This window comes from Mauremys mutica, chromosome 14 (genome assembly GCF_020497125.1).
Source record: "Mauremys mutica isolate MM-2020 ecotype Southern chromosome 14, ASM2049712v1, whole genome shotgun sequence".
Lineage (NCBI taxonomy): Eukaryota > Metazoa > Chordata > Testudines > Geoemydidae > Mauremys > Mauremys mutica.
This window is the reverse complement of record NC_059085.1, coordinates 12,941,692-12,968,178: the sequence shown is the minus strand read 5'-3', so window position 1 is coordinate 12,968,178 and position 26,487 is coordinate 12,941,692. Positions and strand designations below refer to the sequence as shown.

Genomic DNA, 26,487 nt, shown 5'->3' with positions numbered 1-26,487 from the left:
TTGACCATCTAAGATTAGAGACCAAAATGCATTTTTGCTGGACCACTAAACCAGATCAGTTTGTTTAACCCTGCTAATTTTAAACAAACGGGCTGTAGGAGGAGAATTTAAACACATAAGAGTGAGGAAGAATAGAAGGGAAACTCCTGAATATGTGCTATTGGTATCCAAATGACATTGAGCCCACCCTCTCAAAAACTGAAGTGAGAGATTTGGGGGTGGCGGGAGAGAAGGAGCTGCTTTATTCATTAAAAATGAGATTCAGAGGCTCAGATAAATGGCAGGAAATGCGATGTATAATTGAAGTGATTATTTCAGTCTTATCAAGCTCAGTTTCTTTAAAGAAATTATGCTACTGAAAAGAGTTTCTACGGTCAAGCAACAGCCCACACTGGGAAAATGCAGCTCCTTCTGAAAACCAGCTTTAAAACATCCTGTTAATAACCCTAACGTCACTTCCGCTGTTTGAATATCAATGAGACTTCTGTTTTAAAGACAGCAAGGTCCCATTAATACAGGAAGGATTTCATAAACAGAAGCCTCCACAATTCAATTATAAACTATAATCCGGCCCATTCTGAAGGAGGAAAAATATCTGACCACATCTCATTTCATTTCCGTTGACTTTTAATGGAAAATTAGTCTGAAAAATGCACATATTAACTTATTTTTAACATTTGAGGTATACATCTAACAATTATAAAATATATGAATGCATAATGGTACTGAACTATAAAGAAATCTTAAATTCAGTTAAAAATAACAATCCAAATTAAGTGCAATTCACAACTATTTAGTCCATTAGAATATCTTGTATTTCAGTTGATTAACTTCCTCCCCATAGCCCTCTGTAGTGGCTTTACAGAGATTTTTGTGCTCATGGGAAGTCTAAATTGAAAGCTGGGAGAGCACAGTTCTCTACAGACAGAGCAGGTACAGCCATGGGTAGAAAAAACAAGGTTCCATAGAGCAGCAGTTCTCAACCAGGGGTCCGGGGGCCCCGGGCAGGTTTCAGGGGGGCCTCCAAGCAGGGCCAGCATTAGACTTGCTGGGGCCCAGGGCATGGGGCTGAAGTCCAGGTCCCTGAGCCCCGCCACCCGGGGTTGAAGCTGAAGCCTGAGCAATGTAGCTTCATGGGGGCCCCTGTGGCGTGGTGCCCCAAGCTTGCTACTCCCTATCGCCGCCCTGGCTTTTATATGGAGAAAAACAGTTATTGCGGCACAGGTGGGCCATGGAGTTTTTATAGCATGTTGGGGGGTCCTTAGAAAGAAAAAGGTTGAGAACCCCCGCCATACATCACCCTTAATCGTGGCTGGAAGGGGGATGTGAGGCACCCTCTCCTGGAGGAACCACTGTCAGAGTTGACACTGTAGATCATTAATCGTGTTCACACAGTACTTCTCTTTTGTACAGGTGATGCCAAGTAGCATGTCAATTTGTGCCAAATGGGTAGGGGTTTTCTGTCCACACCCTGTCCACTAGAAACAGGATGTGGTAGGGTGTCACAAAGTTGTTTCAGAAAGACTACTGAACGGCCAACACTTATTGTTGGTCAGAATTTGGACTAGAACTTGAACTGGTGACTCAGTGAAAGGCTCAGTACCCCACAACAAATACACAGCTACGGTGTTTTAATTGAGAAAGCCTTTTTATTTTGTAATAACCTAATCACATCTCTACAGTCGCACACCTGTACTTGTCCATTTGCTTGGCTGAACCATGTCACCTCAATAGCAGCATTTTCTCTGTTTCTCCTAAATTCTATGAGTACGGTAGATGTAACCAGCCTGTCTTCTAGTAAATGTGATGAAACTGCAAAGCATTCGTGGGAGATGCACCTCTTTGAGCACAGCATCACTTAACAGATACTGCTGGGAGCACTGTCAGAATGATGATCTCAGTCTTTGGTACAAATGCCAATTCAGTGTAAGCTAAACTCCATGGAGGAGTATCTGTTTATTTGAATTTGGTCTTCTGAGATGCCACATGACTTCAGGTGCACTAGTGGCTACATGAGTATACCATGAATTTAGTTCAGCTGAAAGCAAGAATTAGGGGATAAAAAAAAGTGTTTATATGGATAAAATGGAAGCAAAGAATAAACGGGCAAATGGAAAAAACCCACCACCACCACAAATCCACCCCGACTGCAAAAATGCAGGATCTGATCTCAGCCATTTTTAGCATATGACCCAATTTGGAACAAAGTAGGGAAGAGAGGTCACATTTGGATCACTCTTGAAAATGCCCAATATATTTCAAAATATTAAGATATTCTGTATTTACAAACAGTTTGACCATTGAAACACAGCGATAGTCTTGTACTGCAAGAGTGTGTTAAAGTTGGCATATAAACACTATGTAAAAAAAATAAAAGGATGTGTTAACTTAAGTAATTGTAAGACTAAGTTAGAATCTATTTTAGTTACTTTTTTGGTACCTTAAGTCTCTGATTGAAAGCATCAAACAGCAGTTTGATTCCGTCCTGAGTCAGGTTAAGGATGAGGTCATGGCTAAGAGGAGACTGTAAAACAAAAACAGTAGAATCATTTAGATGGAAAGCTGATTGTTGCCACATATATAAAAAGCAAAGAAAAATATTTTCCCCAAATGGTCAATTCAATTGGCATGGCAACCAATTGTTTTGTTCTATGTATACGCCTAAACCAAAGTACATGTAGCCAACCCCCTTCAGTTTTCCTATTTAACGAAACAGAAGTGTTGTTGATAAGTTCACACCTTGCATGAACTCACAACCAAGTAGGAATATAGCTTTCTTGCTGCTTTTACAGATGGAAAAAGGGCAATTGAAACTGACATTTTGGGCTTAGAGTGAAAAATTGGAACACGTCATGTAGGAGAGTTTGTTGCACTCAGCACTGGTGGGCCCATCTTATGAAGACTGAAGAGCCTCTCCTCAGCAATGATTTTACATATTATACTTAAGAAAGTGGTATGCACGTCAAATATCAAAGAATATCATAACCAGTCTGGGTAAGGCTCTAAATGGAATATTTCAGACACTACTGCTGCAAATTTACATTTCCTTAGTTACTGTGAGTCATAATAACTAGGAGCCTAAATAAAAGCCCAGTGACGTGAACAGATATTTGACTGGGTTCAATGAGTTTTGGATCAGACTCTAAGGCTGTCTCAATTTTCAGTGGTATACTGTGATAGCAGTTATCTACTGCCAACATAGTCCAGGCATACTCAATAAATTGCCTGTAGCACAGCCAGTCTGACCACATACCCCCCATTCCCGCACATGCATGCGCGCGCACGCACACACACACACACACACACACACACACACAATGAAAGCCACCTTTCCAACTTTTCCCTGCAGGGGGAGAAGGTTGGTAGGTAGGCAAAGGCAGCCAACAACACTAGAATTCACAACCTAAGATAATGCCCAGCACCGTAAGTCTTGCTGTGAATCCTACCTCTCTGGAGGAACTCAAATGGGAGAAGTTGACCTAACATGAACAGACAGTCATGGCAGCAGAAGGGAGAGCTATAGTCACAGCGTATTTATGATTTTTAGTCAGATTCAATAATTAAAGTAAATCAACTGTACAGGCCTCCAGGTGAGAGAAATTAGAACTGTTTTTGTAAAATATAAATAAGGTGTACTATACATCAGAATTTCATAGTTTTAAAGCCAGGTTTCTCATGAACAACCAAGGATAGATGCTTTATCCCTGAAGTTTTTCAGTGGCATACTTTCATTGCTATCCCTGATTGATATCTTGTAAACTAATCTGAAAACTGCCATAGGTCCACAATTGAATAGACCGAATCCTGGACCTCAGAACAATGTGATTTTAAATCCCTTTGCCTATTTAATCCAGGCTCCTGTCTAATCCACTTTTTAAATAAAAGGAAGTCAAAGGTGCAAAATAAATGCGGTTTATTCCATGATTGTTTTGTAGTTAGACCAAAGGTGGTTTGAAATATTGTATGTACTGTATGTTTTCCCTATGATTTGTTTTAGCTGCTACTATAACAATATACAAAAGTACTCTCTCCAGAAATGCCGCATAGGATTTGTTTTCCTTTATGGAGAGTACATTTTGGGGCCTTTAATCAACTGACAATGCCCCTTTAACTATGAGAAGGGGAAATGGAAAATACTTTATCACGGGAGGGGGAGAGAGAGAGACTCAGGAATGCCATCAGAAACTCCAACAGCAAGCATTCTTGCTCTTCACTCCTCAAATAATCATAAATATAGAAATGTCTTTATAGTATCATATTTCCTGAGGAAAAATGTTTGATAGGTACAGTACCAAAGATAAAGATATTCTGAGCATTGGGAATGGTGCTAAACACATTCGTGTTTAGATTATAACCACTCTATACTAAGTATCTCATCCATCCTTACAGAAAACCAGTTAAGTTCTACCCAAGCAATAAGGTAGCTGGGAGAAAGTAAACATGCAAATATGCAATGTTGTCTAGAATTAGGAGGTACTTAAGCATGTCATATCAAGAGAAAAGACTATCAGTGCTAGTATTAGAGCTTTTCTGATGTCTTAGAAAATTAATTCAGAGCGCTTACACACATAGTTAAGAACATCCATTGTGTTATGCCGAAGACATACTACATAACTTTTCCGAATGTACGTGATGGGCTCTGCATTCCACTGATTTTAGTAGCTCATTATCCAGGAGATTAAGCAAATTGAGTTCTAAGGTTCTAGGCAGGATGTTTATAAATTTAATTCAGGCTTAGTGTGAAAGTTGAAAACATTATTAACGAGGGAAAACAAAGATCTGAGAGAAGGCTTGGTAATTACCACAGTCTGCAGGTCATCTTCCCTTATGACAGATTTTATGGCCAGAAAGAAAGAAAAATTGGGGGGGGACAAGTTAAATTAATGGGATTTTTAGTATTCAAAGTGAAACTTCAAATATGACAAAAAATCCCAGGAGGTGGTTGGGATTAACCCTTCCCAAAAGGAGGGGATTTCTATACAATACCACTCCACGTAAGTCTATGGGAAATGGAAGGTATTACTATATTCTGACGGTATAAGATGGAGGGGGAGATTTATAAAGGCACAAATGGGAGTTAGGTGCCCAGCTCCCATTGACAGTTTAGAAATAAAGGTATTAAATATCCATAGATCAAAATTCACCAGCAATAAAACCCCAGAATTAAGCTTTTCCCTCAATTTACAGTTAGAGACAAGTTCATAAAGCTTTCCTGCTGCATTTCAGGCTTCCCATGTTTGTTAAGATCAGACCCTTAATATGAACAGAGCTGGCTGAATTTGAGAAGTCTTTTTAGATACATTTGTAAAGAATTAACACACACTCTTGGAGTTTCAGGATAGTAGTCTAGATGCTCAAATATTTTAAGCTGTTATGTTCTATTGTTTAAACATGTTTTAAAAAACATCATGGGGAAGAGGAGTTATTCTCAATGTTTAAATTCGGGTATCTGAACATAACTCTTTTTGACCAGACAACATAAGAGACACTTCGTTAAGGCCCTGAAACCAAGTGACCACACCAGCAGATCCCTGCACACATGAAGCCCCACTGAAATCAATGAGGATCTGCCCCAGAACAAGGTTGGGCCCACATGCAGGGCTGGGGCTTAATTAATATAAATGCTTAGCATGGAATGGTTATAATCTAAACACGTGTTTAGAACCACTCCCAATGCTCAAAATACTTTTATTTTTGGTACTGTACCTATCAAACATTTTTCCTCAGGAAACATGATCCCATAAAGACATTTCTATATTTATGATCATTTGAGGAGTGAAGATGAACGAAGGTCTTTGAGGAAAGATCTCTGGTCAGTCTCAGCATGATCTTTCTAAAAGCACAAAGCTCAACGAATAGTATGCTATGCTTTCTAGCGCTGGGATATTAACCCTTCTATTACACCACATCATAGAATGAAACAAGGATTACATTATTCTTCTAAATAAATCCAGAAGATATTCTGCAGTGCACTGTACTGACAGGGGTTGAGAAAATGTGGGACACAAACTAATGCTGTTACTAACCATTGTCAGACAGATGGTCTAGTGTATTATTTGTAATGGGCTACATTTCTAATTTGCAAAGTAAATATGTAGCCATTATGAAAGCCATAAATCTATATTACCTGGAAAGAAAAAAAGGATAAAACTCATTTAATTAATGAGATATGTATCTGGCAGTAAACCAAAGAGTCAGGATTCTCCCTTGATTATTTTTGTACTCCTATGTCAGAGGATCTCTTGCTCAGTCTTTAGATTGTTGATACAAATTCAAATTGTAATAGATTTAGTTAAGGACAATGTGAAAAAATCTTCTAATCTACCGCTTCCTAAAAATAACAGGACACAATACAAGCTTATTGTAGCTGAGAACAGGCAACTCATGTATATTTTCACAGTATTCGGTATCCCCACCTCCCTTCCTCTTACTCCCCCAAAAACTAGAGAAGTTCAAAAATGTATTTTATTACACCTAGTTAATAGATTTTGCCTCCAGTACACTACAGCCTGCAATGCAGGAGGGACATCAAAAGCACAGGAACTAATGTAACACTGGATAATGTTTAAATCATGCAAAAGCATGATTAAGACATCTAGGTGTTTTCAATTACTGCATCTGCTTTTGCAAGCAGAACTGCTGATGCACAGAAGAGCAGGAGTAGCATTTCCAATGGGCTCATCATCACTGCATCAGACAGGACTTGAGAAAGTGAGAAGCATTTCACCATTACAAAATATTACAACACTTGACAGAAACAATGCGAAAAGATTGGAAGATCACTGCCCAGCTATTTAAAGAGCAGAGCTGCAGAAGTCCTTTCCTATACTATAAAAACTAAACTCAGTTTCAAAACAGCCGTTACTTGTTTAAATCCTTTTACATCAAGAGAGTCAGCACTACTCAGTTTGGCAACCTTAGCAATAAACTCCCCTTTCTCACCACACTATTTTCCAGAGCTCCCCATCCTACTAAAACATGTCAACATAAAAAAGTAGCATTCACCAAAGAATGAATTATTGGTGCCTGAAAATTCCAAGCTATAGCAATATCATGCCATAACAACTAATCCTAGCAGCTGATAAAATATTTTGATTATCCTCCTCAGAGTTATTCAAAAAACACACACAATAATATTTAACTAGCCACTTTTAAAAGTCACACACTTCAAGATGAGTGATATTAGACAACGGCCACAACATGTGGCTGAACTATACACAGCATGTAGCATTACACAACATTGACACACCTTCATATCTTATTGCTTAGTTATCACAAAATTATTACTTTAACAACCTGGCCTGGTCATTCTCTACTCACCTGCTCACTGTACAGAACCTGGACGTTTTTGATAATACGACAGTGTTTCTGAAGAATTGCTACTGCTTGAGCCAATGGCATTCCTGTAAATAAACACAAGTCATATTTCTCGAATTTGTCCACACAGATAATAAATTTGGCCAATAGGTTAAAGGTGAGGTAAAATTGGCTCATCACCTAAAAGTAGTAAGTTGCAACATAAGGATTTGCAAACAATAACAAAAGCCTACTTCACTTGTGACCTCAGCAGTGTTTCTGGAACAAAAAGGTCTGTGCTTATCCACCAAACAATAAAGTTCTTCTACTCAAAAAATACAGACTGATTATCTCCAACAAAGGCAAAATAACAAGCCAAAGTTTATGCAGAAAGAGTCCACGTTTTTCTTACATGTATACAGCAGTTTTCTATTTGAATCACCTTTATTGGTGGATTTAATTCTCCAATAATGTGTCTAAGGGCCTGATCAAAAGCCCATTACACACCATTATTTCTAAAATAAACTCTTTTTGCAGAATCAAGTAAGGTATGCAAGCTAAGGTAAGTATGTGGTTTAACGGCAAGATCCTGCTGCAATTCAGTTTCTAACAAAGCTCATTATAGACTTTAAAGTAGATAATCTCTTGTTTTCACGTTTGATGTTACATAGCCAATACTACATAGAGAATAGTGTAGTGTCAGCTCCTCTTCAGCAAAGTGATCAAAACTTTTGTTGTATCTTTTAATGACATGTGATCATGTGTAAAGAAGTTGTACATATATTTCTGGTTCCAACATCACAATTCGGCAGCTAAAAAAAGCTTATAAACTCATACAGAAATGTAGTTGATTGCTACATGTCAATTTAGCTTTTATAGTTCTGATTTGCTAATTATTTTAGCTTCTTGCCTCTTTCTAAATTATTTTCTTATTTCTAATTTTTTAATTTTAAATAAAGCAAAGTGTCCCCATTCCAGAAAACATACCATGGTATATGTTATTTTGGTCAGATTATATCTTATACTCTAAATGTAAAATTTTTAATTGACGGATATAAATTACACCTTAAATTTAAGTAAGGCACTATTCTTGGTATAGAATCAGCTATGTAACATCAACCCCTAAAACAAGAGATGAGACCTTGTCTATATTAGAAAAACTATATCTACATTAGATATATCTATATTAGAAAAACTATATCTACAGTAGAACCTCAGAATTATGAATACCTCGGGAATGGAGGTTGTTCATAACTCCGAAATGTTTGCAACTCTGAACAAAACATTATGGCTGTTCTTTCAAAAGTTTACAACTGAACAGTAATTTAATAGAGCTTTGAAACTCCACTATGCAGAAGAAAAATGGTGTTTTTAATCATCTTAATTTAAACGAAACAAGCACAGAAACGGTTTCCTTACATAGTCAAACCTTTTTTTTTTTTTAAAAGCTTTCCCTTTATTTTTTTTAGTAGTTTATATTTAACACAGTACTTTAATGCATTCCCTCCTCCCCCTTTTTTTTGTCTCTGCTGCTCCTGATTGCGTACTTGCAGTTCCAAATGAGGTGTGCAGCTGACTGGTCAGTTTGTAACTCTGGAGTTCGTAACTCTGAGGTTCTACTGTAATTTGTTGCCAGGACAGTTCCACCATAGCAATAGTGGAAGCTGTAGCAGAGATGTGATGCAGACATTTTTACCACTGTGTTGTCAAACCCTTTGTCTCAGTCCTCTCCCCACTGCTGCTTTCACTGATGGAGAATTATGGGTGCAAGATTTTCCAGAATAGGTAAATTTGAAGATGACTGATCAAACATAAATACTGGATATAAATTTTGCTGCAAAGTTGTTCCCTGGAGTACACATCAGTGAGAAGAACAAATTTCTTCATAAATGGCAGACTGTACTCCCAGGAGATAGTATTTCTTTCTCTATCTCACTTTTAAATTATTTTAAATAAGAACAGACAAGCTGACCCACAGTGGCAATGCTCTCAGCTGCTGTGTGGGATACTCAGATTGAACTCCAAACCTCATGCTCTCTCCTATGATCATCAGAGGCTGGGTGTGCTAAAGAAGCCGCATAATCAGTCCTTGCAGGGAACAAATAAGCTCTTCCAACACTTAATGCACAAAAAATTAGTAAGTTATATGGGGGGTAGAGTGGGAAGAACTTCTAAATCCTCATTAAGAGCAAACAGGAGCAAAGGAGGTGAGTAAGAGTGGGGTGAGGAAGCGATATATTGTTTTGTACATTTCAATGTTAATACTGTATCAACATCCACTGGATCATGGCAAAGCTACAAGCAGCAGTAGTGGTATGTACACCAGGAATAGTTTGTAGGAGGACCTAAACAAAGGTGGGGAATAGACAGAGTACCTTCCCCTCTCTTGCAGCAGACAAGAAAGCCAAGGGAGGGCCAGATTAACCAAATACCTCCACCCCCGAAACACCTACAAGCCAGTAGACAGTCCAGTGTCAGCACCCCAATATCCCAGCAGCCTTTCCTATTCCAGCAGCTGGGACAGCAAGGCTGACTTCTCACAACACATTGCCCATGGATAGTGGGCCCCCTCTGGCTATTAAGCATCTGGCCCCATCTCTGTGTGTGTGGGGAGGTGAGGCGCGGGGAGGGAAAGCAAAGATGACAACAAGAGAAAACAGACACTGAGGTGAGTGCAGGAAAAGATGCACCATGACTGATAGAAAAATATATGAGTGAAACTAAGAAGGGAAAGAAGCAAGAGAAATGTAAGTGAATTATTTTAAGTATATCAAATAGAAAGCTGATCACAATATGATATTTATTATATGCAGTACACCCAGGAACAGAATCCAAGGTCTTGTGTACACCAGGAAAATTGTGTTGAGGTCTCACACTAATCATCTCCACTAGTGGTTTAATGTTCAGAGCCCAAGTCATCAGCATTTCAAGAACCCCGTAATCTAATTTTGTCCAGAACAGGTATAGACAACGTGGTGCTCAAAATATCAGGAGCAGTCAGCAATCCATTTACAGCAGGGGTCCCAACATTGCTACAACTGGTGGAACTGAAACAATTTTTAGCAACAGTAGGAAATTTGACACGATATCCCTAAAGTAGACAGAGCTTAAGTGTCTTGACTGCCAGTCAGTCCCCTACTCTAATCTACCTGGCCACACTAATTATGTATTACACACTCATATGGCAGAGCTATGTTTACATTAGGCACTGTACCGATGAATTTCCTCTTGCGTGTGCGTGTCTATGTCATCTCAACTTTAAGGTGGCATTAGCAGGTTTGTTTGCATTTTTTGGTGAGGGAGGTTGAAAGGCATTTTATTTTCTTCTGCTTGTTTGTTTTTATAAAGGAAAGAAAAACAATGAGTGCCCACACACCACAATAAACCTGTGCAGTCTGATAACTATTTTGAAGTAGCTTTTATTGAACTTCAGATAATACAAACACAAAAAGATCAGTTAACTTATGCAGGGCTGAACCAGCAAGGAGCTAGCTATACCAACATGTTATTAGTATAGCAAGAGCACTGATGTCTGAACTCCAACAAGGGGCGTCTTAGTCAGAATACGTAGCACATAACTAATCTGAAGATGACAGCCATGTATTTACTTTGTGATAAGAGTCAAATCATTGCACACTGAAATAAATGCACAAGTTTATTTCTGTATTATCAGGTATACAATACATCAGTGGTCACCAACCAGTTGACCGCGATCAACCCTAGAGGATCTCCCAGTCGGTTGCGATCTCCAGTGGCACAGCAGGGCAGCCGCTAAGGCAGTCTCCTTGCCTGCCCTGGCCCCACGCCACTCCTGGAAGCGGTGAGCGCAGACCCAGGGACAGGGTGGCAGGGGTCTCTCTCCACACGCTTCTACTGCCTGCAAGCACCACCCCCACAGCTCCCATTGGACGGGAATGGGGAGCTCTGGCCAATGAGAGCTATGGGGGTGGTGCTTGCAGGCAGGGGCAGCATGCAGAGCCACGTGCCCCTCAAACATCCCCAAGGGCCGCTGGGGGGCATTGGCCCCTTCCGGGAGTGGCATGGGGCTGGTGTAGCCAGGGAGCCTGCCTTAGTCTCGCTGCGTCACTGACCAGGAGTCACCCAAGGTACGTGCTGCCCAGTGACAGACTGCACACCGACCCTGAGCCCCCTCCCAGAGCTAGCATCCCATACTCACCCACTCCTGCACCCCAAGCACCTGCCCCAGCCCGGAGTGCCCTCCTGCACCCAAACTCCCTCCCAGAGCTTGCACCCTCTTCTACACCCCAACTGCCTGCCCCAGGCTCAGCCCAGAGCCCCCTCTCACACTGGGAACCCCTCAGCCCCAGCCCAGAGCCCACACCCCATCCCGAACTCCAACCCCTATCCCAGCCTGGTGAAAGTGAGTGAGGGTTGGGGAAAGTGAGCAGGACAGGGCCTCGGGGAAGGGATGGGGTAGATCCTGGGTTGCCCTTAAATTCAAGAAGTGATCTTGGGCGTAAAAAGGTTGGAAACCACTGTAACCATCCTGAACTGTGTGTGTAAATGCATAAATACTCCTCCATTTATTTCAGTGATTATTTGGATAAACCAATATTGCGTTAATCAAATTAGTTGTACAATAAAAATAGTAAACAGTGAAATATTGCACAAGCTGCTAGTTTTCAGATTTAGGAATTCAAGCCTTGCAAACTGAAAGCTAAGTATACACCAAATCTTTGAGCTTTTCAAGGCTCACATCCTGCAAAGAATTACACACATTTTATGCAATGCAGGTCTATTCACAACTCATAAAATTAAACATATGCATAAGTCTTTGCAGGATCAGAGCCAAAATGAATTAGCTTTTGACTTAGAAGAGCAAAATATATATATAGTCTACATCTTTTCTTCCCCTCACCCCATATACTAGTGACTTCAAATGGTCAAGCAGAATTTTATGAAACTTTATAAAAAAGAACTTCACTCTTTGAACTGAGAACAAGCATGGAAAATATCAGCTTTCAAGAACAATTCAGAAAGACAGTGTATTGAGAGGCAAGTGTGGCTTTGAACAGGCTTAACTGCACTGCTGCTACCATAATCATAACATACTCATTTAAGAGCTGCTTACCAAAAAGACAATTGCCTAATATAGACCCGAAACCAAAACCTTTTCCGCTTATCAGTTCATGTCTGAAACAACAGCTTCTGCATTGCTTAGATTAAAAATGGTGCCGAAAATGCTGGCTCCTATCTGCAGCTCTCTCTATACCAGTACTCCCACCATTGTTACCCCAGTGGTTCAGAACCATCAATAGCAACGTTGGGATATTATAGGCAAAGCAGTATGGTGCAGAAACTCCTAACACACAGACACAATTGTAGAATAACCTCATAACTGCTTACAATTAGGAAAAACTATAGTAATGTTTAAATGCTGATCGCTTATTACTAAAATATAGGTTTGAAGAGTCAATCATTTGTAGGAGGACCCACAACATATAAAAATCTACTGCTACACTTAAGTGCCTCGAATTAGTTCTGAACACCATCAACTAACTTTGGATTGGTTGTAAGGGTTCTCTCTGATACACTGCGGGGGGGGAAGGGAAGAGGAATCTACCAAAGAAATGTGGTCTACGGAAGACTGTACAGAACCACTGGAAGGAGAAAGGTTTATTACGTGACCTTGGGCAAGTTATTTAAACTCTGTTTCCTCATTGGTAAAATGGAAATGCGACAATTCAGTTACCGCAATGAGGATGTTGTGACATTTAAATAGTATTTGTAAAGTGTTTAGCGATCCTTGTACAAAAACGACTCTATAAAGTCTCAAAGTATTAGTAAGTTTTTGAGCAGGCTGATGTCACTTGATTGATATTACCCAGACTATGATCAGTACATCTAGGTCATCTCCTCTGGGTGTTACTCAAAATGACTGGTCCAAAACAGCAACAAGAGGCTTTGGAGGAAGTATGAATAGAAGGACATGCAGATGATAAATAAAACATGAGTCAGTCTAAGAGCATCCTTAAAAACAACCATGAAGTATTCTTACATATGTACATTAATATTCTCAGTATTATATAAAAGTTAGCATTACTTTGCCTTTTTAAAATAACTGCCAAAAACAAAAGAGACCCCAAAAAAAAAAGTCTTGAGGAATTTCATTTTCAGTAATTCAGAATAATGCTAGAAGCATTACGGAAACCTCTGGCCGTCGTTACTTCTTATTAACACAGCATGGAAAAATGTGATGACGAGGCAAGTGCCAAGCACAGGACTTACCCAAGGTGAATTCCCATTGTTCATTCCCAAGAGATCGCTCGGGAACCACTTCCAGATCTAGCATTGGCTCTGCCAGAGTATCGGCCCTGTAGTCACACAGCAGATCACAACGTTACTGCAGCTGGACCTGTGCTGGAGCATGACAAAATCACCTAATTTACAATCCTCATCTGACTCTCAGGGAACCACCCAAAACAACATGCAATTATTCCCCTCCCTCCTCCAAACTCTGATGGAGAAATCACTGCTCATGTCGGGCTTTGTCTCCTCTTTGGGATTTTATTCCATTCCCTCCCTTGTTTGTTGTCACCTGACCCCATGCAAGTCTAGCTAAGGCCTGGTCTACACCTATAACTTAGGTTGACTTAGCTACATCACTCAGGGCTATGAAAAATTGTGCCCCCAGCAACACAGTTAGGTCAACCTAACCTCCCATGTAGACACAGCTAGGTTGATGGACCTATTCTGTCTATCTAGTTATTGCCTCTCAGAGCAAGTCTACACTAAAAAATTAAGTTGACCTAGGTTACATCAACATAGAGCCACTGCAGTAATTGAATCCGTTTTATACATCCACACTATGCTCATCAGTGGCACATGTCTTCACCCAGAGCACTTGCACCAATTTAACTGCCAGTGTTGGGCATTTTGGGATGGTTTCTGAAAGGCAGCAACACTTGATGTAAGCAACACAGTGTCTACAAAGATGCTGTATCAACCTAACTACATCGACTTAATCATTACGCCTCCCAAGGAAGTGGAGTTATTAAGTCAGGGTACTGGGCGAGTTATATCAGTGGGAGCTACATTTCAGTGTAGACGCAGGAAGCATCGACGCTGCAGCTATTCAGAGGCACAGTGGCGCTGTAGTGTGGACATCCCAAAAGCTTTCAATCTAAGGGTGGTAGAACTGTATGGGTAGTATTTTTATTTCACTAGAGTGCCTCACATACCTATGACACTATATAGCTATTAAATAACAGATACTACAATGACGTTCATAAGAAATTCACAGATAAAAGCTGCTGGAAAACAGATGGGAAAAGCTGGGCTGTCTCATTCCTTCTGGTTTTGCTGCAAGGATGAGAAGAAATCCAAGTTGGGTCCCTGAATCGTAGCCGAACCACGGGGCTCCCACAGATGCGAGACCCCAGTTTTAAGGCTACCCTGCTGATCCTTCTGTGTGCCCCATCCCCAGAGTCCTTCCTGGCACCCTCCACTCCCCTGATGGGCCCTTGCCATTGGAGAACGGTCTTCCCGCAGTTCTTCATGGGGCCCCCCGAAAACAGGGCCGTGACCCCCCCACCTTTCCACACGGTCAGCGCTTTGGGGCTGGGACTGTCTTTACTACATGTCTGGCGCCTGCCCAGCCGGCTTATGGCCTTTGGCGCTACCGTCACAGAAACGTCGGCCAGACCCCCAGTCACCCCCCCCGAGACCCCCCCCACTCCACGCCAGCCTCCCCCACCCCCTCTCGCCTCACACCGGGGCCAAGCGCCCCCCTCCCCCGGGGCAGCGGCTCAGGGGCCCCTCACTCCCGCAGGGCCTGCGCCCCCCGCCCGCAGCGAGGAGCAGCTCCCGGCCGCCGCGCTCATCCCGCTCCGGGAAAAGGGGGGCCGGGCCCCCCCCAGCTGTGTGCGCGGGGGTGACGGGCGCCGCCGCCGGGGCATTAACACCTCCTCCCCCCGCGACTCACCTCACTTGCGGCTGCTGAAAAAGTCCTTTGCAACGGCCGTCAGGCGAGACCGCCCCGGTGGGCGGGGCCGGGGCTGGGGATGACGCGGGCGGGGCCGCGGGCGTGCGCGCGCGTGCGAGAGGCGCGAGGCCGGGGTTAGACCCCCTCTCCTGGAGCTGGGGAGTGCTGGGTTCGAGTCCCGACTGTGCCACAGACGCGCCCTGCAGCCTTGGCCAACTCACCTAGCCTAGGGGCGGGGCCCCAAAACCAGGGGAAGGGGACGGCAAGGCTGGGATCAGGGGAGGCAGGTGGGGCAAAAGAGGCAGGGACAAGGGGAAACAAGGTGTTGTGGGGATAACAGAGAAAGGGGGCCTGACCCCCTCCAAGCCCAGCGGGTGGGAGGGGGAAACCATGTCCCCTCTAGGGGGATGGTTGGACCAAGGATGTCTATGGTAGGGGATTGGGGACAGCATCTCATGTTAGCATTGTCAGCTCCACAGTGTTCAAAAATCAGGGTTCTGCCCCCCAAAATCCTAAGATTGGTTTAAAAATCAGGCAATTTATCTGTTTGCCTTCTGGTTTCTGGGACTTTGGGGTGCACTCGGGTCACATTTTCAAGCTTTCTTCGCCATCCAGAAGGGCTAGAAACATACATCATTTTAAAATGCTGAGAGTCTCCTGCGCTTTCTGCTGTGCAGCAGCTGGGACTTTAAGAAAAAACAAAAAAATAGCAGGAGACTTGTGATTTTGGCACCCCAGTTGTTCTTCCAAACAGAGCAGCTTGCTGAGGCTGCCCTTTATTTTAACAGAAGAGGGGGGTGGAGGCAGTGAGCCCCAGCAAGCAATGATCCAGCTTCAGGGAAGCAGAAGATTTAATAATTAGAGTTGCTTATGGGATCATCTTTAGCCAGGCCTGTTCTAATGTTACTGTTCCTTAGGGGATCGCTACAGTGCGTCCAGGAATGAGCCTCCCAGCCTAAGGTTAGTGTGCTAAAGATAGTGGTGAGTAGATGTTGTAACTTGTTCTCCGAAGCTTGGGGGAGTTCAGAGCCCAAGCTCCAGTCCAAGTTGTGTTAGTTATCTTGTGTTAGCTAATATGAGGTAAGAACACACCTTTTTTCCCTAAGGTGGATGAACGCTAGATTGGCTTAAGGTTATGCATTTAGTTAAACCCTATGCAACTATGACTGGGTTTAGGAAAAGGGTATTTTTTATGATGAGAGAGCCAACAAATTGTAAAATCCTAGCATAGGCAGGGAAAGTTCAGTTGTATTTTGATGTAGCTGGTTGAGAAGAATCCTAGTGTCCCAAATTCCTCCTAAATTGGAGGAGGGAGGATGGATATCTTCTGAGGACCCTCATTATCAATTCTCTTTAACATGCACAAATAGCCTTTAGGGTGACCAGAGGGCAAATGTGAAAAATCAGGACAGGGGATGGGGGGTAAGAGGAGCCTATATAAGAAAAAGACCCAAAAATTGGGACTATCCCTATAAAATCGGGCCATCTGGTCATCCTAGACCGAGGCAATGGAGAAGGGTTGCAGGCTGTGTGCTGATAGATGCCCTATGGAAAGGAGAGTATCATGATACTATTCTCTGTACTTCAGGGGTCAAACCTCACTAGCAGATTGATCTCCAACCTTCACAAGCTCTTTCTGAAACAGCAAAATCTAGAAGGACCAAAACCAAATAAACAAGGTTTCATTCTATCCTCTCAGTCGGTGCAAGGTGAAAACAAAACAGTTCTATGGCCTCGTCTACGTCTGTATCTGCGCTATAGAATGTATTTATAAAAATCAAATGGACTCCAGGGACTAATCCTGCACTAACAGGGAGATGGACTAATTAACCTAATACTGTAGGTCTTGTCCATCTCTTAATTTGCATGATTTTGTGACATCATAAACCGTTCCATAAAGTAACATGCATCTCACCATTTCAAGAACTTAATTTTTATACAGCTTCTCAGGAAAAAATACCCTGGAAGAATGTTGTGCTTGCTGACCTCACGTTGACCAGAATTTCAGATGCCCTGAGGCAGGACCTTTAAAATGTTCTTTGACATGCGTATAGGGTAGTAAAGACATGCTTTTGGAGAAAGGTTTTTATTTTAATTCTTCCAGCAGTACTTAAAGTGGGAGGAGCTGAGCTCCAGATTTTTTCCTAGCAGGTGCTAAATAGCAGCAGTTTAAAAAAAACCTAACTGGCTCCTTTGAAATAAAGTGTAGATATTGTATGAATTAAATCCTTGGGCTGTTCCAAGAATTTACCTTTCAGAGTTTTAGTCTAAAATCAGAACTTTGCTAAACAGTGTTAAAAGCAGCTGACATTTCAATTGTGATCAGCTGACTACCAGTGGTCCATGGAGCTTTTGTGGGATGTCCACCTAGCTGGCAGATCATGTGATACTGACTTTTCCTTGTTTCTAGCAATACTACACATATCAGGTTCATCGCTGCAAGAAAAAAGCAGTTGGAAGTGGGTAGAGCTAGGGGTTATTAATACAGGAGGAGGAGGGGAAACACGAGACTCCCAGGGACAGTGTAGTCCGCAGGGTAGGAGTTGCTAGTGGGAGAAGAAGTCTAAGGGGAGAAGGAAGCCAGGCCGCATGTCCACGGTTAGGAGGAAAGAAAGGAACCAGGCAGCATGCATAAGGGGAGAGGAAGACAAGGTGGCAAGGGGCTAGAGGAACAAAACAGATTTAAATGGGCAATTCAGGTTCAGTAAGTTTATACATTATATTGCTTTGAGTACTATCCTCTTGAGAGAGGGAAATGGGTAGGGGAAGATGTCCTGGCACGTATTCTATCTATGCGCATTTCTTTGAAAATCTACCCCTTGTAGATAGTGGTATTACTCAGTGCCGTAACAGGGCTTAGTGCATCGGGGCGGGTGGTGTCCTTCAGATGAGACATGAAACCATACTCCCTGGGGCTAAGAAGAAGTTAAAGAGCTCATCACATATTTTGAAATAGAGTAAAGTGATAACCCCAGTGTCTTAGCCAAGAGTTTCTTGATAAAACATGTATTAATACCCAAGGCTGGAAGTTATTAATATTGAGCCCATAATAGCTGTGGCATTTGCTTCCACAGTTCTACACTACCACCAAAACCTCATCACTTTGTAAAGCACTTTGAGAAGCTTTTGCATTAAAGGGTTTGTAGAACACAAATGCTCCATTCTTTTATTCCTTTAAGGAACAGTAGGCATGATGAAATTCCTCTTCCTCCTACCGCTGTATCAAAGTTACTCCTAAAACAGATTCTGCTGATGAAACCATAGTCTAGACAACAAATCATTAAATTAAATATAATAGTTTGACACTCTTTCACCAATGGCCACACAAGGATCAAAACATTTGAAAGGGACTTACTGAACCAACCAAATAAGGAACAGATATTGCCTATAAAATAATAATGCTGTAATTCATAAGCAAAGATCTACTGAAAAAAGATTAGATGGTGACCAATTGTGGAATGGAAAATTAAAATAACTTTGCCTAAATGTTATACAAAAAGACCTCCAGCAGAGAGTGTAGACTTGGCTATAGCAAACAAACATTGTTTATGTTCAAGAACTGGCATGAATTAAAAGGTCTCTGTCTTTTCTTCATGCTAGCATCTGCACTGCACCTGCCTCTTTGGTTCCAGCTAACCCACCTGGCTCTTTGGATACACACAAACACAATTCTCAGAACTTCATATCTTTAAATAAAAATCTCTGCAAGACAAATGGTGCATGAGTGTATATCCGTACACGCCTACACCTCTTGCTCTTTCCAATTCTTGACATAGGCAAGATTTACATCTCGCTGGATGGATTGTGCCAAAATAAACCACAGTTAAACTTTATTTATTATTAAAAAAAGATGCACACTTTAATGTACAAGAGAAAGCGTGTGAGAGAAATTAACCACAGGTGTTCTGTAAAGTTACTGGAGCTACACTAGGAAAGAATCTTGCCAGTGATATCAGTGGAAGTCAGAATAGGCCCATAGTTGACAAATATATAAAGTTCAGACTGATAATTTTTATCCTGGTGGAGTCTGCATCTCCTGCCGCTGCTCGTGGCAGGTCAGGTGAGACTGAGGCAACTTCCTTTGTCACTGCAAAGCTCTCTTGCTATGGAAGTCCAAAGGAATACAGGCTGATACTCTTTATTGGCAATGCAGATAAAGTTGGCATATCCCTTTGCTTCTCTCAGTACAGAGCAAGGGTAGGCAACCTATGGCACGCGTGCCAAGGGCGGCATACGAGCTGATTTTCAGTGGCACTCACACTGCCTGAGTCCTGGCCACTGGTCCAGGGGGCTCTGCATTTTAATTTAATTTTAAATGAAGCTTCTTAAACATTTTAAAAACATTTACTTTACATACAACAATAGTTTAGTTATATATTATAGACTTATAGAAAGAGACCTTCTAAAAACATGAAAATGTATCACTGGCACGCGGAATCTTAAATTAGAGTGAATAAATGAAGACTCGGCACAGCACTTCTGAAAGGTTGCCGACCCCTGGTATAGAGCCTGAAGAACTCCTGCCTCCCACTGTGCCTTGTTAGCTATACTCCTTCACATCCAACTTCCTTCCTGGCATGACAGGGTGGGATTGTTTGCTCTCTCTGGTAAGACCATTTTCACTGGGCATTTCAAGATATATTTATTAGTGCTGGGCAAAATTTTCCCACTGAACATTTTTCTGTCACAAAACACTGATTCACTGAAATCAAAGTGTTTCACAGGAATATATCTCAGCAAAATTGTCTATGAGACATTATGAAAATATTTCATTTTGATGTTTTGTATCAGTGTCAACATGATATTGTCAAAACAAAATATTTCAAAATATTTCTTTACATGAAGAATTCTGCGTTTTCGACTTTTCATTCCTGTTCAGGACAAAACCAAATTTTGAAATTTCCTTCAGGGTGGAATATTTATGATAGCTTGAGTTCATGTGGTAACAAATGTGGTAATTTTGGTATTTTTTTAAATGCCTGTGCATGCCTCAGTTTCCCTCTGTGCTTTGCATTGCTATGCAGTGTGTAAAGGGTTTAAAAGTTCCTTGGGGCAGAGCAGGAGACATGAGGTGTTCATGTCATATAACTGCCTCGGGTGGTATGAATCTGTCTGTAAAGGTCTGTCTGAAACTGACCCATATCAATGGAGGATCCAGAGAGACAATGGGAACCACCCCATCAGGTAGGACATATGAAATCAGCATGGGTCTGCAGGAGGAAGACAATGGCCCAAGGGGTGACAAGAGGGTAGGATAAGAGCTGGCCTTTGGAGAGTCTCAGGGTAGGTCTACACTGCAATAAAATACCCACTGTAGTGATTCTCAGAGCCCAGGTCAGCTGACTCCGGCTTCCAGGGCTCAGGCTACAGGGCTATAAAAATTGCAGTGTAGATGTTTGGGCTCAGGCTGGAGCCTGGACTCAGACTCTCCCCCATCGTGGGTCTCAGAGCCTGGGCTCCAGCCTGAGCCAGAATGTCTACACTACATTTTCATAGCCCCACAGCACAAGCTCCACGAGATGGAGACAGCTGACCCGGGCCAGCCATGGCTGTGCCCTGAGTCTTTTATTGCAGCATAGACAAACCCAGAAAGCTCACCTGGGACTGACAGACAAAGGGACAAAGACAGAGAGGAAACCAAGATGTTTCTTTCAGCAGCAGGCTCAAGGGAGCTCTGGCTTGTCCAGTATCCACTATGTCTTCACCTTTGCTTCTCTATGCTAACATAAGGACTTCCGGGTGCTGTGTTCCATAACTATAAACCTTAGGCTGCCTGGTACCACTGCAAATATTTGCTGAGGTTCACTGATCTCTGAAGAGAGCAAAAAGTCTCTGACCAGGAGTCTCTCTCAGTTGGACTCACTGGGTGGAGCTCACGCTGTGAAACAGGAATGCTGAAGCCTAGAGCTCAGTCTCAGAGGCACTGGGGCCACATGACTTTCCGTTAAGGAAGAGTGGAACCCCTTGGGGCTGAGGCACAGATCCTGTATCTGTCCTTTCAGTATGTATATTGAGGTAGTGCCCAGCCACTAGACTATGTCTATTTTACCCTTTGTCTTTGGTAGTCCCTGAATACTCCCCCACACATTACCACTCCCACATCTAGCCGGAATAAAACAAAGGAAAATTAACACAAATTATTACAACCCCAAGATTCAGAACTAAAACAAACCAAATGCAGTGTCGCAAATACAGCACCGGTACGACAGGATAGCCTCAGCACATCACACTTGATCCCATTTGGAGACTATTACAATTCTCAAGTGTAGAAATATCAAAGGCATCCGAGCGCCACATCTGAGACAAGAAGGTGTCATTACTTTGCTAGCAGAAGATAAAAAACAGGTCACTGACATGATCTGGGAATTTAGGAGCAGTGATGAGTCTAATAAGACTGAGGTTACAGGCCTCTTTTGACAGTGATGGGGTAAAATTTTAGAGAGTATATATATATATATATATTTAGATATCATCTCACCATTAGACTACATACAATACCGGGAGGATAATTAGATCGGGTATATTTGCATAACTGCCAGCTGATGTTACAATTACTTCCTGCTTGTCATGTCAGCTGGGCATGCTATTTGCTAAGCCATTTCATTATTTTGTGATGCCGGGCCAGGCCAAGACTTTTAACAGCTTCACTATAAGGAGTCTGGTGGCACTTTAAACACAAACAGATTTATTTGGGCATAAGCTTTCATGGGTTAAAAACCCACTTCTTCAAATGCATGGAGTGAAAGTTACAGATGCAGGCATTATATAATGACACATGAAGAGGAGGGAGTTACCTCACAAGTGGAGAACCAGTGTTGACAGGGCCAATTCGATCAGGGTGGATGTGGTTCACTCCCAATAATAGATGAGGAGGTGTCAATGCCAGGAGAGGCAAAACTGCTTTTGTAGTGAGCCAGCCACTCCCAGTCCTTATTCAAGCCCAAATTAATGGTGTTAAATTTGCAAATGAATTTTAATTCTGCAGTTTCTCTTTGAAGTCTGTTTCTGAAGTTTTTTTGTTCAAGTATGGCTACTTTTAAATCTGTTATAGAATGTCCAGGGAGATTGAAGTGTTCTCCTACTGGTTTTCGAATGTTATGATTCCTGATGTCCGATTTGTGTCCATTTATTCTTTTGCGTAGAGACTGTCCGGTTTGGCCAATGTACATGGCAGAGGGGCATTGCTGGCACATGATCGCATATATCACATAAGTGGATGTGCAGGTGAATGAGGCCTTGATGGTGTGTTGATGTGGTTGGGTCCTCTGATGGTGTCGCTAGAGTAGATATGGGGACAGAGTAGGCAATGAGGTTTGTTACAGGGACTGGTTCCTGGGTTAGTGTTTCTGTGGTGTGGTGTGTAGTTGCTGGTGAGTATTTGCTTCAGGTGTGTGTGTATGTGGGGGGGCTGTCTGTAAACAAGGACTGGCCTGCCTCCCAAGGTCTGGATACAGACTAACACGGCTACCCCCGATACAATATTACTGTGCATTTCCATTGCAGTATTCCAAGATATCGCATTCACCCTGTGGTGCAACTGCATTAAGATACTTGTATACAGGTTTGTGAAGGGGTCTGCTCCTCACAGGCACCACCTATGGTTGGGCCACAACGTGTGTCCACCCCTTCCACGGTACATGAGGAGTCCAACCAAGACTAGTCCCACTGTCCAGAAAGGGGCTCCAGGACTCGCCTAGCTAAAATCGCAGCGCCAGGACTCCCCAGGATAGGAGGTCTTCCTAGTCCTTGGTCACTAGTATCAGGGATAGGCTCTTTGTTTCTAGCCCCAACAGAGGCTGGGCACAAGAATCCAGGCCCACCCTGTCCATCAGGTTCCAATCCAGGATCCAGAGGTAAGCAGCTGAGTCCTGAACCCTCGAGTGCTATGTGGCTGCCTCCCTGGATCACTGCCTACCAGCCTCCTCATGCAAGAGGGAAAAACAAGGATGTGTAAACAAAACAAATCAAGGACTAGGTCTCTGATCTTGCAAAAGTCCAGAGTCCTTTTCCCTCAGCAGGTCAGATAGACCATCAATAGTCAGGCGCTCTGGCAGATAGACTTCCCACAGTGCTCCTCAGGCAGTCCACAAGTAAGCTACAACCTGCTCCCTTTTAAGCTCCTCTCCAGAGGCTGGGCAAGTTGCAGGTGTGGCAGGGCGGAGCTACCTGGGCTCAGAGCAGCTTCTTAACCCCTCCCTCTCCAGTGTGGGGTTTTACACCCCATCCCAACATGTAGAATATAACACTTGTGCCTTAAATAAATGTTGTCAGGAAGCAAATAGAGTAAACAGGGAAATCTACTGACAATTCATCTGGGAAAAATTCAGTGCAAACAGAAGGCTGTGGAACAAAGTCTTAGAGGAAAGAATGAAGCAAAAACTGAGCAAATGCAGGCGGAGTTATTGAAAAGAGATGACGAATGACTCAGGAAGAGAAGAGTATTAAACCAGGGTCATCACTTAAGCAATGTGATTTGAGAAAGCAGAGGCTGCACCAATGATGTCCCTCTTTTCTTCCAAGGCAAACTACGGTGCATAGTAACCCACTCAAGGCTGTTACTGCCAGGCATACCACAATGCTGATCTACAGATAACTTTAGTTAATTGAAAGTTGAATTTGTTGCTTGCAGTGGTCTGTTACTGAGAGGTTTTTGGAATGGTTTAATAGAATTTCTCTTTGGTGCCAATGCCAGCCAGCAAGGCTGTACATACTTATTGGTGTTGATGGGTTAGAGAGCACGAGTGGCATTCGCCAAATATGCTGTGGGTGTGAATTAGTGCTAGCCTTAGATGGGGTAATGTGCCCTTTTGGTGTTTTCATGTGTGTAGTGACTAAGGAGTTAAATTGTGCTTTCTAGACCCCTGCACCCTGTAGCTTCCCGAAGTCAGCATTAATATGCAGGTATCAGTCCCATACAGCAACAGAATAATGTATTTGGTCTTTTCACCATTTTAGATGCTTGCCATTGAACCAGTAATTTACTGCCCCTGATGCTATGTCACACAGGATGAGATTTCAGAGGATATTATTCATTAAAAAATAAAATAAAACCTTCAGTAGAGGTGCTCTATCTTAATCCAGCAATGAATTTGGCTTTCTAGTTCTGGGGGTATACATAACATGTGGATTTAGCTGACAGCACTCTTTCTCCCATTTATTTTACAAATATAATCCCTAGAGAACACACACTTTCAGACACTGATAATTTGCTCTTCCTTAGCATGTTATTTTTCTTCGTTATAACGGTCAGAGCATCCGCAGCGTTCTGGCCACATTCGGCTCTGATTTACACCAGACACGCAGAGATTAGGGAGCAGGTCATGAAGCTGCTTTCCCCTCTCTGGGAACAGATGGTGCTAGCAACATTATCCGAACTGAGTTCATAATTGGCATGTATTGAGACAGAGCCTCTGTAGAATGCAGCAACCGTAATTTCTTCCAGTCTCCTGAATTACATGTTAAGAGACAGAGCAGGCACCAGAGCCTGAGGACTGAGAACCCAATACAGACAAGTCTCTAAGAGCAGCCGCTTGGCAAAGAGAAGAGGTGGAGAAGGGAGAGCAAGACCATTTAAGATCCATGGTCTGTGGTCACCACACCGAGTGAGACCACCCACTCAGGGATTTACTGGCTGTGAAATGAATTCTTGTTCTACTTCAGTGTTGAGTTTGTTTTTGCGGTCTCTTTACTGATCTCCCTCTGATGTGCCAGGAGCACAAGTGGGTGGGTGAGGGAGACACATTGCTGTAGCACGCTAAAAGGACTCCACCCAGTATTTTTTAAAAGGACCTGATGGGAACATTTTCCTCTGGGGAAGCTTCTCAAACATTTCACAGTCTGTCTCCTGAGGCTTTGGCACAGCGTTTCCCTGGGTTGGCAGCTTGTGCTCCTTTTGCAAATAAAGTTTTCCATGTTTATTTTAGGGTCTAATCCCGCATTCCTTATTCAGGCTGAACTCCCATTGGAGTACGATGGCAGTAGGATCAGGGTCTTGATTGCTCTTGTGTCCGCAGATAACTTTATTCTGGGGCATCTGTCTGCTGGATACAAAAGAACGTGTCTGTCCACGCAGGGTGGGATTTTCAAAAGTGCTCAATGTTGGTCTAACTCCACTGGCACTGAAGACAACGAGAGTTTTACTGTTGATTTCAGTGGCTGCAGCGTGAGACCAATGCTGAGCGCTTTTGAAAAATCCCATCCCTAGTTTTGCCGTGGGTTAACGATGAAAGAGACTACATGCCAATACATGGAAGTCTTATTGCTTGTTTGTAAGACACACATTTCTGATGCTTCTGCTACATTTTTCAACCTGCTTTATTGCCACAAAGGGTCTATAAATCACATCTGACGAGCTTGTTGTTGTATTCTGAGCAGACAGATAATCTCCCCACAATCAATCTAGTCTGTCTCAGTGGACTAACAGGTGCTTTATAATCCAACTGTGTATCCAGTAATCTGGTTCTGTCTCCAATCTGAGTTGATGCTCACCATATTCCATGGTGATTAGAAAGAGAACATCCCACTTCAAATCTGTTTATACTCCTTGGGCATACACTTGTTTACAGAATTTAAGTAGCATTGTTCTTATGTTCAGGATATTGGAGCAATGTTCTACACTGTTCCCACTTAGTCTACTGTATGGGATGGTTACAAACTCCGAAATGGCAAAACATGCCTTACAGTGCCAGCAAATTATGTAAATATCATCATGCTCCAACAGAATATGCATGTGCTCTTGAATAGAATGGTTGTACCTAAAAGCACCTTTTCCTGGCTTTTGGGTTTGAGTGGTCATCTGGGATAAGCACTAGGCCTGTCGTTTTCTTGTGGAAGCAGAAGACCCAGGTTTCAGAGAGGTGTTTATATTTAGCAATATATAAACAACATGATGGAGGAAATCAGATCCCCTACGCCCTGTCTGCCCCCATGTCTCTTCTAGTCCACCTCCTGTTAGATACCTGTAGGTTCCACAAGATGGTGCAATGAAGCAGGTTTGGTACTGTATGCATACTGTTATGAATCCTGGGCCAAATATCTTCCTGGGCATGGCTGGGTGTGACCCACGGTATTTTCTGAAAGTGTACTGACGTCCAGTTTTACTGTTTGAGACCTGGCTTGCTGGGCCCATAGACTCACCTGTCTTTAGCCCACACACAGGTTTTACATCTTGTGTGTGGATTTATCACTACAGTCGGGGAAGTATCCCAGATGCAAAGACCTCTACCTCTGTGTGTGGGAAGAGGGCA

The 26,487-nt window shown here is 42.6% G+C and overlaps 1 protein-coding gene across 6 annotated transcripts in view; it reads right to left on the bottom strand.

Annotated features, from left to right (window-relative positions):
* Nucleotides 1–15,280, bottom strand: part of PHAF1 (phagosome assembly factor 1) — a 50,522-nt gene extending 35,242 nt beyond the window's left edge. The window contains exons 1-4 of one of the 6 annotated variants that reach the window (XM_044987126.1): nucleotides 15,242–15,280; nucleotides 13,546–13,677; nucleotides 7,321–7,403; nucleotides 2,441–2,524 (exon numbers count right to left, since the gene is read on the bottom strand). In XM_044987126.1, coding sequence (XP_044843061.1) covers nucleotides 2,441–2,524; nucleotides 7,321–7,403; nucleotides 13,546–13,609 — 231 coding nt within the window. In that variant the 5' untranslated portion in view covers nucleotides 13,610–13,677; nucleotides 15,242–15,280. Of the gene's footprint in view, nucleotides 1–2,440; nucleotides 2,525–7,320; nucleotides 7,404–13,545; nucleotides 14,961–15,241 lie in introns of those variants that run through there. The other 5 variants (XM_044987131.1, XM_044987125.1, XM_044987127.1 and 2 more) reach the window with 5 other exon arrangements.
* Between the last annotated feature and the right edge of the window lie 11,207 nt (nucleotides 15,281–26,487).